The 14,417-nt window shown below is 45.2% G+C and overlaps 1 protein-coding gene across 1 annotated transcript; it reads left to right on the top strand.

Moving 5' to 3' along the window:
- Positions 1-3,860: 3,860 nt before the first annotated feature.
- LOC118292305 (transcription factor 7-like 1) lies at positions 3,861-7,290 on the top strand. Its single transcript, XM_035621162.2, has 8 exons — positions 3,861-4,050; positions 4,523-5,069; positions 5,761-5,828; positions 5,951-6,031; positions 6,127-6,277; positions 6,492-6,599; positions 6,729-6,777; positions 7,122-7,290. Coding segments are annotated over exons 1-7 (993 nt in total). The 5' UTR covers positions 3,861-4,048; the 3' UTR covers positions 6,765-6,777; positions 7,122-7,290.
- Positions 7,291-14,417: the final 7,127 nt, after the last annotated feature.

Below are 14,417 nucleotides of genomic sequence, written 5' to 3'. Positions count from 1 at the left end.
CCACACACACACGCACGCACGCACGCACACACGCGCACACGCACACGCACACACACACACACACAGACAGAACCCCCATACCTCCAATGACTTACAGTCATTCCCCACCCCCTTAACATGCTCTCATGTTTATAAACTCCCCACTCCCCACACTCATGGAATCCCAATAACCAAAATGGACTCTGCGTGTCGTTGGAATGACCTCAGGCTTAAGTGTCTCGCAGAATGCCTATTTCATATAGTGATGTGTGACGTCCTATCGCAAATTTGCCATTCTTTCCTTTAAGGGTAGGCCACCGTCCTGTCTAAGCTCTAATTCCCCAGTGCGGTGTGGGCATTGTATAGGGGTCTTGGGGGATGGATCAATAGTTAGAGAGAGCGATGGGGTCACAGTAGAATCAATGCACTGGACAAACGACCTCCAGCTGCCGTTTGCACCTTCCAAGCTGCTTGACACCTGAGGCGATCTTTACTGAAATGTCCTCTGCTGAAATGCCACAGGGCCATGGGCTGCTGAGCAGTCACTCATGCAGGGCTCCCAAATCAAGTGGTGTATGCAGACCGGGTCCGCTGTCATCCACGCTGAAAGGCCTTGGCTCAGCGTTACTACATAAACAAAACTCATGCACCTGAGAATGTCAATTACCTGCCGCCTGCCCCTTTGGACGGCCCCGCGCATGATGGCCAAATTGGGATTAATTCGGGGAGGATGGGGGCCGGTGTGGAGGTGACACCGCGTCGTTCCACCCCAAAGAGAGAGAGGTGGCCGTGGTATGGGGAACGGGAGCAAGTGGGCCGGCTTGATTGTTCCCCTTATTGCTCTGCACATCGTTTTGCATAAGTGGCAAAAGGTGCTGATGAAAACAAGTGGTGGTTTCAGGTCAGATGCAGACACCCAGAAAATGAGCTTTTTTCCCCCCTCTTTCCCTTCTTACCCTTCCGCTGGGCCGCATAATTCAGTAGAGCCATCTTGTGGAAATGTCATCGCGTGGCGGCGGTGGAGCAAACAGTGTGACAGAATGCTGTAGCGCCTCGCGGGGCTGGGGTCTTCGCCACGCTTTCCACGCCCGAGTCGGCCTGACCTTGCAGGTGCTGATGTATGCAGCCACATTGGCGTCGAAAAATGGACAGCGGGTGCCTTCCTCTTTCCAGCCTAACTTTTTCCCCCCTCTGATTTGGGTTCATAGAGAGGTGATGCATATTTCAAAGAGAGGTTGTATATGTTTATTTGCTTGAGGATATGGATTCATTTCCATTTCTTCTGCTTCTCTTTTTTGAATAGAGGTCAATTCCCCACCGTGCGTTCCCTTTTATGCACCCACTCCCTATTCTTCATTCATCTTACCTGCTGACACATCTGACAACACGCCGCTGTATTATCATCTCCCGACCCCCAGCTCTATACCTTCCACAGCAACACGGGGCCAGCTCGACTCCTCCACCCCTTCTCTTTCTCCTTTAGAAAACTGATTATAAATGGTCAATTTGAAAATAGACTGGAAAGTCCCCAAGGCTGCTTGCCTTGTCAAATTGAAATGGGACAAGGACAAGTCAGTCGGCTTGCCCCCTGTCCGTCGTCCTGATGTTTCTGAGGCGGGTGTACGAGAGGGGACATAACAAATTCTCCCCATGCGGCGGGCAAGGCGATGGCAAGGGAGGGAGCGGCAGCGGCAGCGGGCTGAGGATCTACAACATCTAGCCCTAATCATTTATATCACAAGTCTCCACAAGTGAAGCGAGCCAGCGGAGCAGGACTACACCTCAAACTGTGCCGCCTCCGGCATTTCTACAAATGCCCTCCTAACCCTCTCCTCTGCAAATACTTTAGGTTATCAGACCACTTCCTTTTTTCTTTTATATCTAGATTATAAGAACCACACAATAACAATGCGCGATTGTTCGGCCTTGGCAAAGGTATCAGCGTGCCCTTCTGGTTTGTATTGTTCTGTTTTGTTTGACACGTACAACAGTTTGGTCTCTTGTTATGCAAACAAATGTGGAACAAATAATCTCTATATTACAGTGAAATTGTGATGATTAGTTCAGCCACATGGCACAGCTCCATCGTGGAAATGAACTATGGCATGTCCCTAGATTGTGTGATTATCATTCTAAATCAAATGTTCAAAGAGCAGATCATTTCTAAGTCTGGTTTTGTACATGGACAGTGACACAGAGGAGCCTTTTAAATGTACATGTTAAGGTAACTCCATGCTCTTCAATAGAAAAATGGCCACGGGATGTTTCAAAAGAAAAGAAAGTATTTAATCAAATTACCACAAATTAACTGGGCAGCTCGTATTGCGGCAAAAAAAAGGAATCTTTCTGGAAGCTGTATCTGATCAGGTATGGATACATGGTGTGTACACAATGCACAGAGACATGCTGGAACAGGGAGTCAAAAGGGGACCACAGCTGGGTTGTTTTTTTTGCCATACCCGCTGACATGGATAACATGTGTATGATAACAATAGTTAATCGTACCTGAGAATCAACAGCTTAGTGCTTTGTTTTTGTTTTGTTCTGTGAGCCTCCCACCACTAGGGGTAGGTGTTGCCACTGTCAAAGGGGCACAAGGTCATGGACTCAGGTGTTGCTGGAGGCAGGTGTGGCAGTTTCCGACTGCGGTGATGATAGGGTATTTTTTTGTTGTTGTTTTCTTATGTTTCAAAAGTACGAAAAACATGGAGGCACTTCGCTTTCCTGAATGTGAATGAATCACCTTTTTATAGTTAACAGTGGACAGCTCATCATTGTCGCACGCCTCAGAACAACGAAACCTGCGACCGCCTCGGCGAAATAGATTGTTCAAGAAACAATCTATTTCTGTTTTTCAGAAGCAAAAAGTTTTGCTTCTGAAAGCAAGACTTTTAATAGTCAGTGAGGATATGAGGGCTTGTCCACATTTTTTTAAATTTCAGGTCACCTGAAACACCTCAAACTGCATTCTGAGTAAATCGTTATCTCTTATTGAGTCAAACAAAGACACCACAAACATCACATTGGATATAATTATGATGCTTCAAAGTCATTAATGAGGTACGTTTCTCTCAGAAACTTTCTCTCAACTCCTGCCTGACCCCAATAACAGACGGGTCTATCTAGGAGGGGTTACTCAACATAAATCCCGTTTTTTTTCCCATAATCCTCCGCCATAACGGCAGTCGTTCCTATACGTATTTCGTATGTCATGTAATGAACTGCAATCCATTCAGTGGAGTTTAAATGACATCCCCTTTTCTGTATTGGATCGCGTATATGTTACTTAGTGCTTAGATTTCCCTGGTTTATACGGATCTACAGTATATTGCAATGCTGCAGCGTGACAAACGGCATTAATGAAAGGTTTCAAAAATGATTTGTCGCCGTCAGCCCCGTCCTGTCCTGCATTATGAAGATGATAATGCGCGCCATTAAATTGTTGCGCTTCGTTTCAGAAGAAAACAATTGGATTGTGTACCTTTTGCACGTGGTTTTAAAAAAAACAACAACTTTAAAAAAAACAAAAACATATTGAATATTGAACGAAAAATAAACGAATATAAAGTCATCATTAAAAAAAAAAAAAAAGTTTGAAAGTTTTTCGTGACGTTTGTTTAATTTAACAACGTTTGTTTAATTTTTTTTTATTAAAAAAAAAAGTTGAGTTGTCTGCACCCCACGTCAGCATCGTGGCCCACCGAGCAGTTGCTGCGGACATCGGTGGTGGTCGTCACGCCCGGTCGTCAGTTTGATTGACAGGTGGTTTTTGGCGCCGCCGTCTTCCCGTACCGCCTGCGTGCGTCAGACGCGCGCGAGGCGATCAAAGCCCCTGCGCAACATTCGATGGAACGTTGAAACGGTACAAAACGAGGACGGTTGTTGGGTTTTTTTTTTTTTTGTGTGTGTGTGTGTGTGTGTGTTTTTGGGGTTATCATTTCATAATCATTTTCATTTCACCTGCGGACCCTCAAGGGAGTGAAGACTTGGAAGATCACAAGAACAACGGCGATTAGCAGAGGATTTTATTTCTCTCACTTATTTTAAGTTTATCGTCCGTGGACACAGCATGTAAGAACTCGTGTTTCTTTTTCTTTTTTTTCTTTTTTACCCCAAACTAGGTTTGAAAGTGTCTTCAAATGCAGAAACGCCACATTATAATTTGTGTCATATTTTCCAATTTACTCCTAATACAGCCCCTAACTATAACATGGTGACAGTATTCCTACTTATGACCACATATTAGTCCTGAATATTACAAGTGAACTCAACAAGTGACTGAACTAGAAGTAGTTTTATCAGCAAACTTGCTTAAAACCAAGTGGTTTCTTTTTAAATGGATATCCTCACACAGAATATTAAGATTACTATTACATGTAAGCTGTGTTGTTGCACACTGAGGAGGACATATTTCTGTACACTTTTAACAGTGCGTCACATTCAACATGCTCAATGAGCCAAATCAAATCTTCACCTGTAAAAGTAGCTTGAGCTCCCAGGTAAATGCAGAAATATGTTCAGCATTTTCTCTCTGGAATTTTAGGATGGATGACTTGGCAGAATTTGAGCGTGCCTTCATGCAGATGGATTGGGCCGACGTGCTTGACACGCTCCAGGTCCTGGTGGGTGACTTTTCAGGGAGCGCACCCCACCCTCCTCCTGTGGTCCCTTCCCGGCCACAGTTGGACACCTACAGCCGGGCACATCCCCACGACCAGGCAGATATGGAGTGGGATGACGTGAATAACACTGTCAAGGCGCCGGGGGATGAACTTTTCGAATTCCCACCCAACCCTCCATCTCCATTACCTGCGGTCCCTACTCAGCCAGAGTTGGACTCTTATGGGCAGACAGATCCTTGTGATCAGGCAGGTCTGTACGGCCAAGCAGACCCTTACAGCCAGGAAGGACCTTACAGCCAAATAGAACCTTACTGCCAGGCAGGTCCCAACAGCCAAGCAGAACTCTATGGCCAAGCAGGACCTTACAGCGAGGCAGAACTTTATGCCCAAGCAGGACCTTACTGCCAGGCAGGTCCCAACAGCCAAGCAGAACTTTATGGCCAAGCAGAACCTTACAGCCAAGGACAGGTAAGATACCAAGTTTTAGCTGAAAGATAAGATTCATATAAGAACTTAATCAATGCCTGTGTCAAAAAGAGACTTATCCATGGCGAAAGCAGTAATTCATGAGTACGTATGCTGTGACTGATGTTCACTTCAAGCATGTGATACATTTTTTATTTTGGTAGAAATCTCCTTTGTCGTCCACATCGTCCACATCAACACAGATTTTCAGGTGTCCGACTGAGCATTAGTCCACCTTATTATGACTAAGCCCGGTTGAGAAAACCAGGGAAAGTGACAAGATTTTCAAGGTCTGCTAATTTAAAAACTATCCTGTCGTTCAGAATTGAATTGAAGAGCAAAAAAAATATGAATTATCAAAAACAAAGTTCAGAGGTGGATGTATTCAAACCACACAAGGCCATTTTTTGATAGTAGGCCAGTTAGGGGTGACAATTATTTCAATCCATCTTGGGAGCCGTTAAATGCTGCGTTCATGTTTTTCACTGCGGTCTGATCATCACACGGATACACACTCCTGACCTCTGTGACCCTCGGCCCACACATCCACACACCGCAATACTGTGGTAATTTCCCTGTGCATCATCGACGTGTGCCACTTGCAGCTCACTCAGGAGGTTACTGAGACGTGAAGAGAGGGGACTCTCTGACGCAGCTTGTCTGATCTCCTGTTTTCACATGTTTGTGTCTCCAGTGTTACGCCATGCCTCGCAAGGGTCTCCCTCAGGGCTTTGTGCAGGGCCTGGCTCCCCTTGAATTAGTGTAAGTAAAGCACACAAAAAATACAAACAAATACACAAGACTGTACAACAGCTATGAGCCTCTGTCTGCACCCGTTCCCCCTTTCTCTGTTAAATGTCTGACGCGAGTTTGCCTTTCTTTAGAAACGGGAAGGTGGTGTACGTACTGCCACTGGATAAGCTACATCTTCCGGCTGCTCCTCTAACGAACTACCCCAATTCACAGTAAGTCACCACGACTGGCTGTTGATCTGAGGCATTTAGTGGTTTCTTTCCACCGCTTCATGGTTTTATCCTGTATCTCTTTTTTTCACCCATAGAAATTGGAAGCGCAAGAGCCCCGAGGATCAGCCCTACATTAAAAAGCCACCCAATGCCTTTATGCTCTTCCGCAAGGAGCAGAGGCCAAACGTGGTGGCAGAGCTGAAGACAGCCGACAGCGCGCCTGTTAATACTCTCCTTGGAAAGAGGGTAAGTGACTTTGCTCCTACTGTTTGAGACGCTCAGCCTTTCGTGTCACAAGTACACTGTGGGAGATTTCATCGCAGGCGCTGCAACCTGTTATGTGCATCTCTGCAGATGTGTTAACGTGTTTTTGGCGCGTGCGCACGAGTCCAGCCTGCAGTTGCGTGTGGTAGGCGTGAGTCGCTGTGTGCGCTGACAGTGTGTTGTTGTGTGTTCACAGTGGAAGTCACTTTCACAAGAGGAACAGGCAAAGTACTATGAGGAGGCCGAGAGAGAGAAGCTCCTCCACAGCAAGCACTTCCCCGGGTGGTCGTCCAGGGACAATTATGTATGTGCACTATGCTCACAGATAACTCATATATGTTCACATCGTTACACTACACAATGCAACAGAGTCACTGCAACAATGTTTTTTTTTGACTCAGCTGATATCTGATGTCTTTGTTTTTGTGTGTAGGGCAAAAAGAGGACACGGATCAGGAGGAAGTCATAGCACAGCACTGCAGGTAAGCTATTATTTCAGTGTATTTTCATGTGAAATGTCATAAGAACCACATGACATGTGACCACATGGGACACATTAAATATGAAACTCAAAGCAAACGATGAGGTTCAAATTATCCTTTTGTCTTCTGCTGAAGATAAAGAGATCAGATAGACATCATAACTTGGAATAAACACAACAATGATTGTGATAAAAAAATCAAATATGATTGTATTTGAGTATCAAATATATGACTCAACGCAAATAGTTTAAAATATATGACTCAACACAAGTATAAGAACATATATGTTTGTATAGTATATGTTTGAGAGTATTTAATCAAATCTCTGCTTGTTTGTGTTGCAGCGTCTGCTGCCTCCCCTCATTCCTCGGCCTCCCTGACCCTCCCTACCCCTTCCCGCCGGGCCTCCCCTTCCTCCCCTCCTTGCACATCATCCCTGGACCCTCCCTTCCCCCTAGGCCTGCCCACCAGCACCTCATTGATTCATTTTGAAATAAATCTCTTGTTATTGTATTAAGGCAGCTGCCTCTCTTTTCAGTTCTGCTCAAGACTTCCGACCTGCTAAAGAGTTTTTCCTCGCCTCTGTGGCGCGGTGCTTGCTCATGGTGGGAATGTTGGGTCTTTGTGTAGTACCAAAATACTATGACCAAGATAACCTGGAGTTTCCAAAGACATTGAGATAAACGTGTGAAAAATTATAAATGTTAAGGTAAAGTAAATGGTAACATAGTTCGTATGAGTTGGAGGACTTGTTGCTCTGATGTAAACAAAGACGAACGGCGGTATGACAGAATCCACTGGGGGGGTTTGCAACTTTACCACCATATGCCGCCATAAAATTACAAAAATTACACACTGGGGATTTAAAAAATACACTGGTCTTTCGAATCAAAGTCACTTCTTTTCAAAAAAGCGGGTCGTCTTTTGAACAATACTGATCTATTGAGTTCAAATAGGCAGAGCACCATTTGCACATTTCATTCATTTAAAAAAAAATAAGACAAACAAGAAAGCGAAGATCGCATATTAATCGTCAGCATATGGTGTAATTTCCTGCGATATATCACACGTTTGCTGCGATTATTTCGCGTTCTGTGCATGTGCATGTTCTCACGTCCAGTAGCTGTTAGTAACACTAACCGTTTCATTAACACTTTCGATTACATCCCGCAACGTAAGGCGTAATTACTCGTAATTACTCAAATTTACAATTTGAGATCTTACAGAGAATTGATTGCCTAGGGCAGTTGTTTTTCTACCTACCGGGTATATATATTCTATTATTACAGGACTTGTATATGCCCTGTAATAATAGAATATAGTTGTAGTTGTGTGACGTTGTGCTACATTATAAAACAGGAAGCTCAAATCAAGCGATCTGATGACGTTGAATCAGTTTGCACGGGTCCGTATCACTCCGCGACCCCCTGAAGTCACGACGTAACGCAGACGTGAGTAGCGACGGAGTGAAGTTGAGCGAACTTACGGGAGCTCAAAGCACACGGCGAGGTTGAATGGTTGTAGCTACCGTCTCGTAGCCTTCTTTCTGAGGAACGCTACAGTGTGTTGCATAGCAACCGCTGTGCGCTGTGCAGGCAGCCAGGGGGGACTACTTTTTTGAGCTGTGTAAGCAGAGATCCTATAGTTTCAAAAACAGATTACAACCAGAGTTCTCGTTCCCTGCTCCCCACCTCCTCCCAACAGGTGACGCGTGAATATTTTCACCCGATCAGCCCAACTATGATCCCACGGCAGCTGATGGTCAGCCTTTAATACAGTGTGACACTGTACACAATTCTTTCAACCTCCCGCGCGTCATTCCCGTTTCAAATATTGTCAATGAATAAACAAGCGCATCTCGTCGGACGCAGTCTCGCGGATGCCGTAGTCCCTTGCAAGTGAGAGAGTCTATGGATCACTCCAGTGGGCCGGCGTTGGCGGTATCAGCAAAAGCCATATAGGCTGTCAGGGAGTGTGTGCCTTTCATATTTCAGTGTAGACAGCCTTCCATTCTCCCGGCCTCACTCACAGCAGCCTTTGAGGATAATATCTTCAAATCTTTCCTTGCCATGCTGAGAGGCTATTTTTAAACAGATATTTATTTCATTCTCTCAATTTTTCTTCCCCTGTCCCCCCCCCCCCCCCCCCCTTGACCCGCAGGTATAGCTTTACCGCTTGCGACCAGTAGAGAAACCTGCACAACTTGGAGAAACGCTTGTGGCAAGGAAGGGATTTCTGTCAGCACAAATGTAAGTCTTTTCCTTTTTTTTCATTTTACTCTTCCTTTTCTAAACGGGTACTCATCTTTTATCTTCTTTTTTGATTCCTTTGTTACAAACCAATCACACTCTCCTGCCATTATTTTATAGACTAAGTAAAACAAAACAAAAATGATTTGGATACACTGAAGATGAACTTTGCACAAATTAGCTTTGGTACATCACCCCATTGTGCTCAGGTCTCATTTCATTAACTGACAGAGTGAAAAAACAGTTGGTCTTGTGCTGATCTGCCGTGACTTTTTGTGTTAACAATAAAGTCCCTCTCCGATTCATCTAACTGGTAAGATGGAAAGCAGCCTTTGATATAGCGGAGTTGTCCACTGCGGCGTGATTCATCAGAGAAGACCTTGTAATCAGATGGGACGTGTGCCTTTTCTCCAACACGTCTCCCCCTCTCTCTCCAGAATACATTAGAGGAGTGTGAGCGACGGAATCATCAGATACCGGGAGGTGAATTGAAGTGGTCATGAACCTAGTGTCAAACTCAAATAGCTGAATGGCGATAGATAAAACAAACAAGGAACGTGCACCGCTTGCAGAGGGAGGCGAAGGGCCGTGCGCTGGGCTGTTGAGAACTTTTGCCGATAAAGCCTGCTAGCCCTGCATCGCAACTGGGCCATTATGGAGTGTGACCCCTGCTGGAACGGTAACATATGACCCCAAATTTATGTATTGCATGAACTCTCTCCCCACGTAGCGTGACATGAGTTATGTTCCATGTTGAATTGTGCGCTGTCCTGCTTTCCCACAGGATGCACGGTCCTCCTACACCCACTACCAAACAAAAAAAAAAATAGGCAGATGGATATTCATGTGGTGCGACGTCCCCTTTGGGCTGAATGTTGCTAATAGCAATGTGACCGTGCTTCAGGTTGAATTCTGTGGGGGCAGAATACACAGTGATAGAATACGCAATAAAGCTTGTTCACTCAGGGGGCCTTTTATGTTTAGTACTTCATAGTGGGCTTCACAAATTGACAGCTTTCCTGTCTGAAGTCATATTTTATATAATCAATATATTTCCTGTTTGCCTCCCAGACGTATCCGAATATTAGATAAAAACAAGACGCTACGAGCCAACGCTTTATTACACCCACTCTCCGTAATCCCTGACAATTGTCTCTTGCACCGTAAGCACATTTTAATTTGTTGTCTGTTTAGTCTTTATCTTATTTCGTCCTTCTAACCAGGGCTAATAACAGGGTTTCCTATCTTCCTCTATTTCAGGGCTAAGCCGGGTCTAAGCTGGCCCAACGCTTTTACAGAGGCAAAAAATAAATGCTTGGGTAAGCAGAGGAAGGATTCCTCCGTTGCTACTTCAGGTTGTTCCCCTCTCTCCCTTTAGCTGAGATTTCTATCCCAGGCCCTTATTATCACCAAACAAGCACTTTTTGATGATGATAAGTAATAGCTACATCCCTGTGTGCAGGACTCACTTCTCAGGGGAGTAAGGAGAGCATGCAGGTCATTTTTCTTGCCTGTTTGGCGTCCAGCTATCCCGGGAAGAAACGGGCTGCATGGGAGGGGGTTCTGTGTTTGTGCAGCACTATTCCCAACTGGAGGACGGAGCAGGCGATTGTGTGAGAGTAATGTTTGATGGAAAGGGGAAAAAGCACACAACCTTATCGTAATGCTGATCACCAAAGACACCACATCTTCTACCAAACTGCATGCAAGGTGAAGCATTTATAAGTTCACCGAATTATGTTCCTGCTGAAATTAAATGGGACTCTTCCAACATTAACCAACTTTACAGTGTGGCTGTCAAACTGTAATGATAATCTGTGTGATAAATCCCCAAACATGATTGTTCGGGCCAACAATGACAGAGAAGGATCACATCGAAAGAGGGGATGACTTAAGGGTCACCGCCTCCTGACAGAAGTTCTTCAGCTCCTGAGTAGGGTGACAGAGATATTTGAGGAAGGGGATGATAAGCTGCGGACAAAAGTGAAGATACACTGGTAGCAAGAGGACACAAATAAACTGCATCTCGGGGCCTTCTAATCCCGCAGACGAGCTCGACAGTGGCCTGTCAAATTGCGACAACCAATTTGAATGCACAGCAGGGAAGGAGCCCCCCCCCCCTTTCAATTTGGTGGGCATCTTGTTTATTTCCTGCTCTAACTGCATCTCACTGCCAAACACACCCTTCACAAAATCTATAATTCAGCTGGATTTGTGAGACAGTTTTATATTATAGACTGCTAAAAGAGGAAAATAAGGGAAGGAATGATGGAGAGAAAGGGGGAATAAAAGAGAGAGAGGGCGGAACTGAATGGAGGAGCGTCGTGTCTAAAGGGGGTTTAGCAAAATACACAAGCTTGTGGACGGGATGGCTCTTTGTTGGTTTGACCGCTATAAAAGCTGCGGCCTTGGGTGTGGTCTGCCAAGTACGCCACTCAACAGAAGTGGTATTCAAAGCCGGGGTCCAGACCATTATAGTGTATATGTGAACAGCGTCATCCTCCAATATAGACTTTGTGCGGAGACGACTATCACATTTTTGGCCAATGCCGCTGATAATATTCATGCTCTGGCTGCTCAAGTTTGGTCTAAAAATGTTTAAAATTACGTGTACTATGACAATTCATCATCATGTCCCCATTAAATCGAAACAATTCATTTAATATAAAAAAAAATGGATGTCAATCATCATCATTTTTTTGAGAAGGTGAAATATTTTCAGAATCCATTAAACGGTTTGATGGCACTTGGGTTTACACTTGCACATCCATGTTCAACACGTTTTCAGAAGCTTTTTCAAAGCACTGGAGCGTGGTGGTGCACTAACCCTAATGTCCGTGGTACAGCAGAGAGTGCTTGGTCACATGAAGGTGGTGGTTCTCCACCATCCCGGTGGCTGTCACGGTGAATCCCTGAGCTGCCACTGAGCAGCCTGACCTTTGGCTCTGCCTTTTAAGTGCATTGATTCGCCGGTCACTTTGAGCCAAGATGGCTCCCCCCCCTCTCTCGCTTGCTCCCACCCACCCAGTTATCCTGAGTTGTCTCTGTGACCGCCCCTCGCCCTGTGGCCTCTGGCGTTTGGTTGCCCCCATAATACTGAGTTCTGTGCACAAATCTGTCAATTTTTTTCCAAAATGTCTGTAAATAATAATGTATTCGGAAAAAAAGAAGGGAGGAAAGCTTTTTATTGTAGACCAGATGCACGGGGTCATGCGGTCTAATTTTAGATGGTGTTAATTGTGGCCCTCTCAAGTGTCTTCACTGCCACCCTTGACAAAAACGCCATTCATAGGCAGAGCGGCCACGCCGGCTGGCAGGGCATCCGCTTTGCCAGTTGTTGCTGACACCTCCTTTGCGCCGCCAGGCCGGCTCTGGCTGAGGTGTCTGCCTCCGCAGTAAGCAGAAATTTTGCCATGCTCTTGTCCGGGTATGTCATACGTGCATACATGTTGGTTCGCAATTGGATTCCAAAAACGGCAGTGTGTTACAGCAGTGGCAAACTGCGAGAGGCGTGCTGCCGTTTCCAGATAAGGCCGATATGGTCAAGACGCAGCTTGCGAGAGACTGAAATGGAGACTGAAATTGTCACTTGCAGGCCTGGGAGTTTACCTCTGAGTCGGGCTTCGTAAACATCTTCCCTGCAAAGCCAACAGGGGTGCGGCACGTGTAGCGCAAGGCAATTCGGCAATCTTACGCCCTGTCACTGGGCTCACATTTCAACCATTCTTTATTCCCTGCGAGAGTTCCAGCAGGGTGTAAATTGCGTAAGGGCTGTAATTAATCCATGTCAGGTCAGAGAAGAAGAGGGAAAAACGAAGGGAAACGAGCTGAAATATGAGGGGCCTTTGATGATAGCAACCCCCCATCGCACACACACACACGCCTGCGCTATATTGTTTTGCATTCCTAAAAGAAATCTGGTCCCCCCAAGGAGCTGCGGCCCTCCTACAGCACTTTCATGTTTCTAAAGCCCACTAACGCCCCATTTGTCCCATTGTCTCCACTATAGGCCAGACACAGCCTTCTAGTGGGGGCGGAACACATTATAATATGTATCTATATAATACATATATCTTCAAAAGAAAAATTCATGCTGGGCTCATATATGTGACCACAATATAACCCCAATTTCAACTTGCACCATTAAATCAGTAGTGTAGAAATAACCGAAATTAAAATGTGCGATCCATATAAGATATATAAAGCGCAATAAAAAATAAAAAAAAATCCTCTCCCCTGCTACAAAAAAGTTCTTGCAAACTTATGATGTTTGGAGAATAAAAAAGGCTCTCCAACCAATTTTCAGGTTTAATGGAGGTGAAAAGGTTCATCACGCTCCCACCTTTGGCAATAGTTCACCCTATTCAGTAGCTTTTTGAATCGGCCTGAACGGAAGGGCCGCTGTCAGTCAAGTTGACCAACATGGGGAGCACTAATTCTTGATAGGGGGTGGGAGCGTTTGCCCCAGAATTAATTTTTAGCCTTTCAGTGAGAATGACATTAAATTTGCACACAAAACTTCACTACAGACCATGAAAAGCAGAAAGGATGGAAGTGATATCCCAAATCTCCGGTCTCATTTCGCCACGGCAGCTCTGCGTGGCTCTCAGGCAAGGGGTCGGCAACCCGTTGCTTCCGAGCTGCATGCGGCCCTCTCTAGAGGCTCCCTAACTTTGTCAACTTCAGTCATCCTTATCCAGTCGCAAAAAGTATTGCAGCCTATAAGCTGAATGGAAAAAAAAAAAAGTGAAGTTGACACTACAGAAACTAAAATGTGCGTCATATGCTACATCACGTCCCGACGCTTCTTTACCAAACTCAGCGGCGGTTTTCCTAAGCTAGCTGTAGATTCAGAGTCCAAAAATAAGAAAAGTCTCTCAATGGGACTGAGAGAATTTAATAGTGTGTGGACAGATTTGTTTGCCTTCACCACCACCACCGCTGCTGCTCTTGTTTGATCTGCGACAAGAAGCAAGCAAACAACCCCCCCCCAAAAAAATGTAATGTTGAAAGACAATTTTCAGAATAAGTAAACTACATTTGCTGAAAAGTATCCGGCTGGGGGATGAAAGAAGGACAGCGGTTTCAGAACTGTTTGCGAAAAAAGCAGAGCAAAGGAGGTTTTGAGGAGTGGATCAAATCTCCAATCTCCACAACTTTGGCAACTCCGAAGTTAGTGAGGCGATTGATGGATGTCGGCGTCAGGTGTACAGGTCCAAACCTGACAAACTCGCGTTTGAAACATTGTCAATTCAAAGAAGCATACATTTGGAGTCTATGGATCAACATGCAAGTTTCCTTAAGTCTGAATAAGTCGCTGCTGCCTCACAGATGAGAGCCTGCAGTCTCGTGTGAAGATCAGAGTTGCATCTCACAGCTCCCGATATCCAG

This window comes from Scophthalmus maximus, chromosome 12, assembly GCF_022379125.1.
Source record: "Scophthalmus maximus strain ysfricsl-2021 chromosome 12, ASM2237912v1, whole genome shotgun sequence".
In the NCBI taxonomy this organism is placed as follows: Eukaryota; Metazoa; Chordata; class Actinopteri; order Pleuronectiformes; family Scophthalmidae; genus Scophthalmus; species Scophthalmus maximus.
This window is presented reverse-complemented; position numbering and strand designations above follow the sequence as displayed.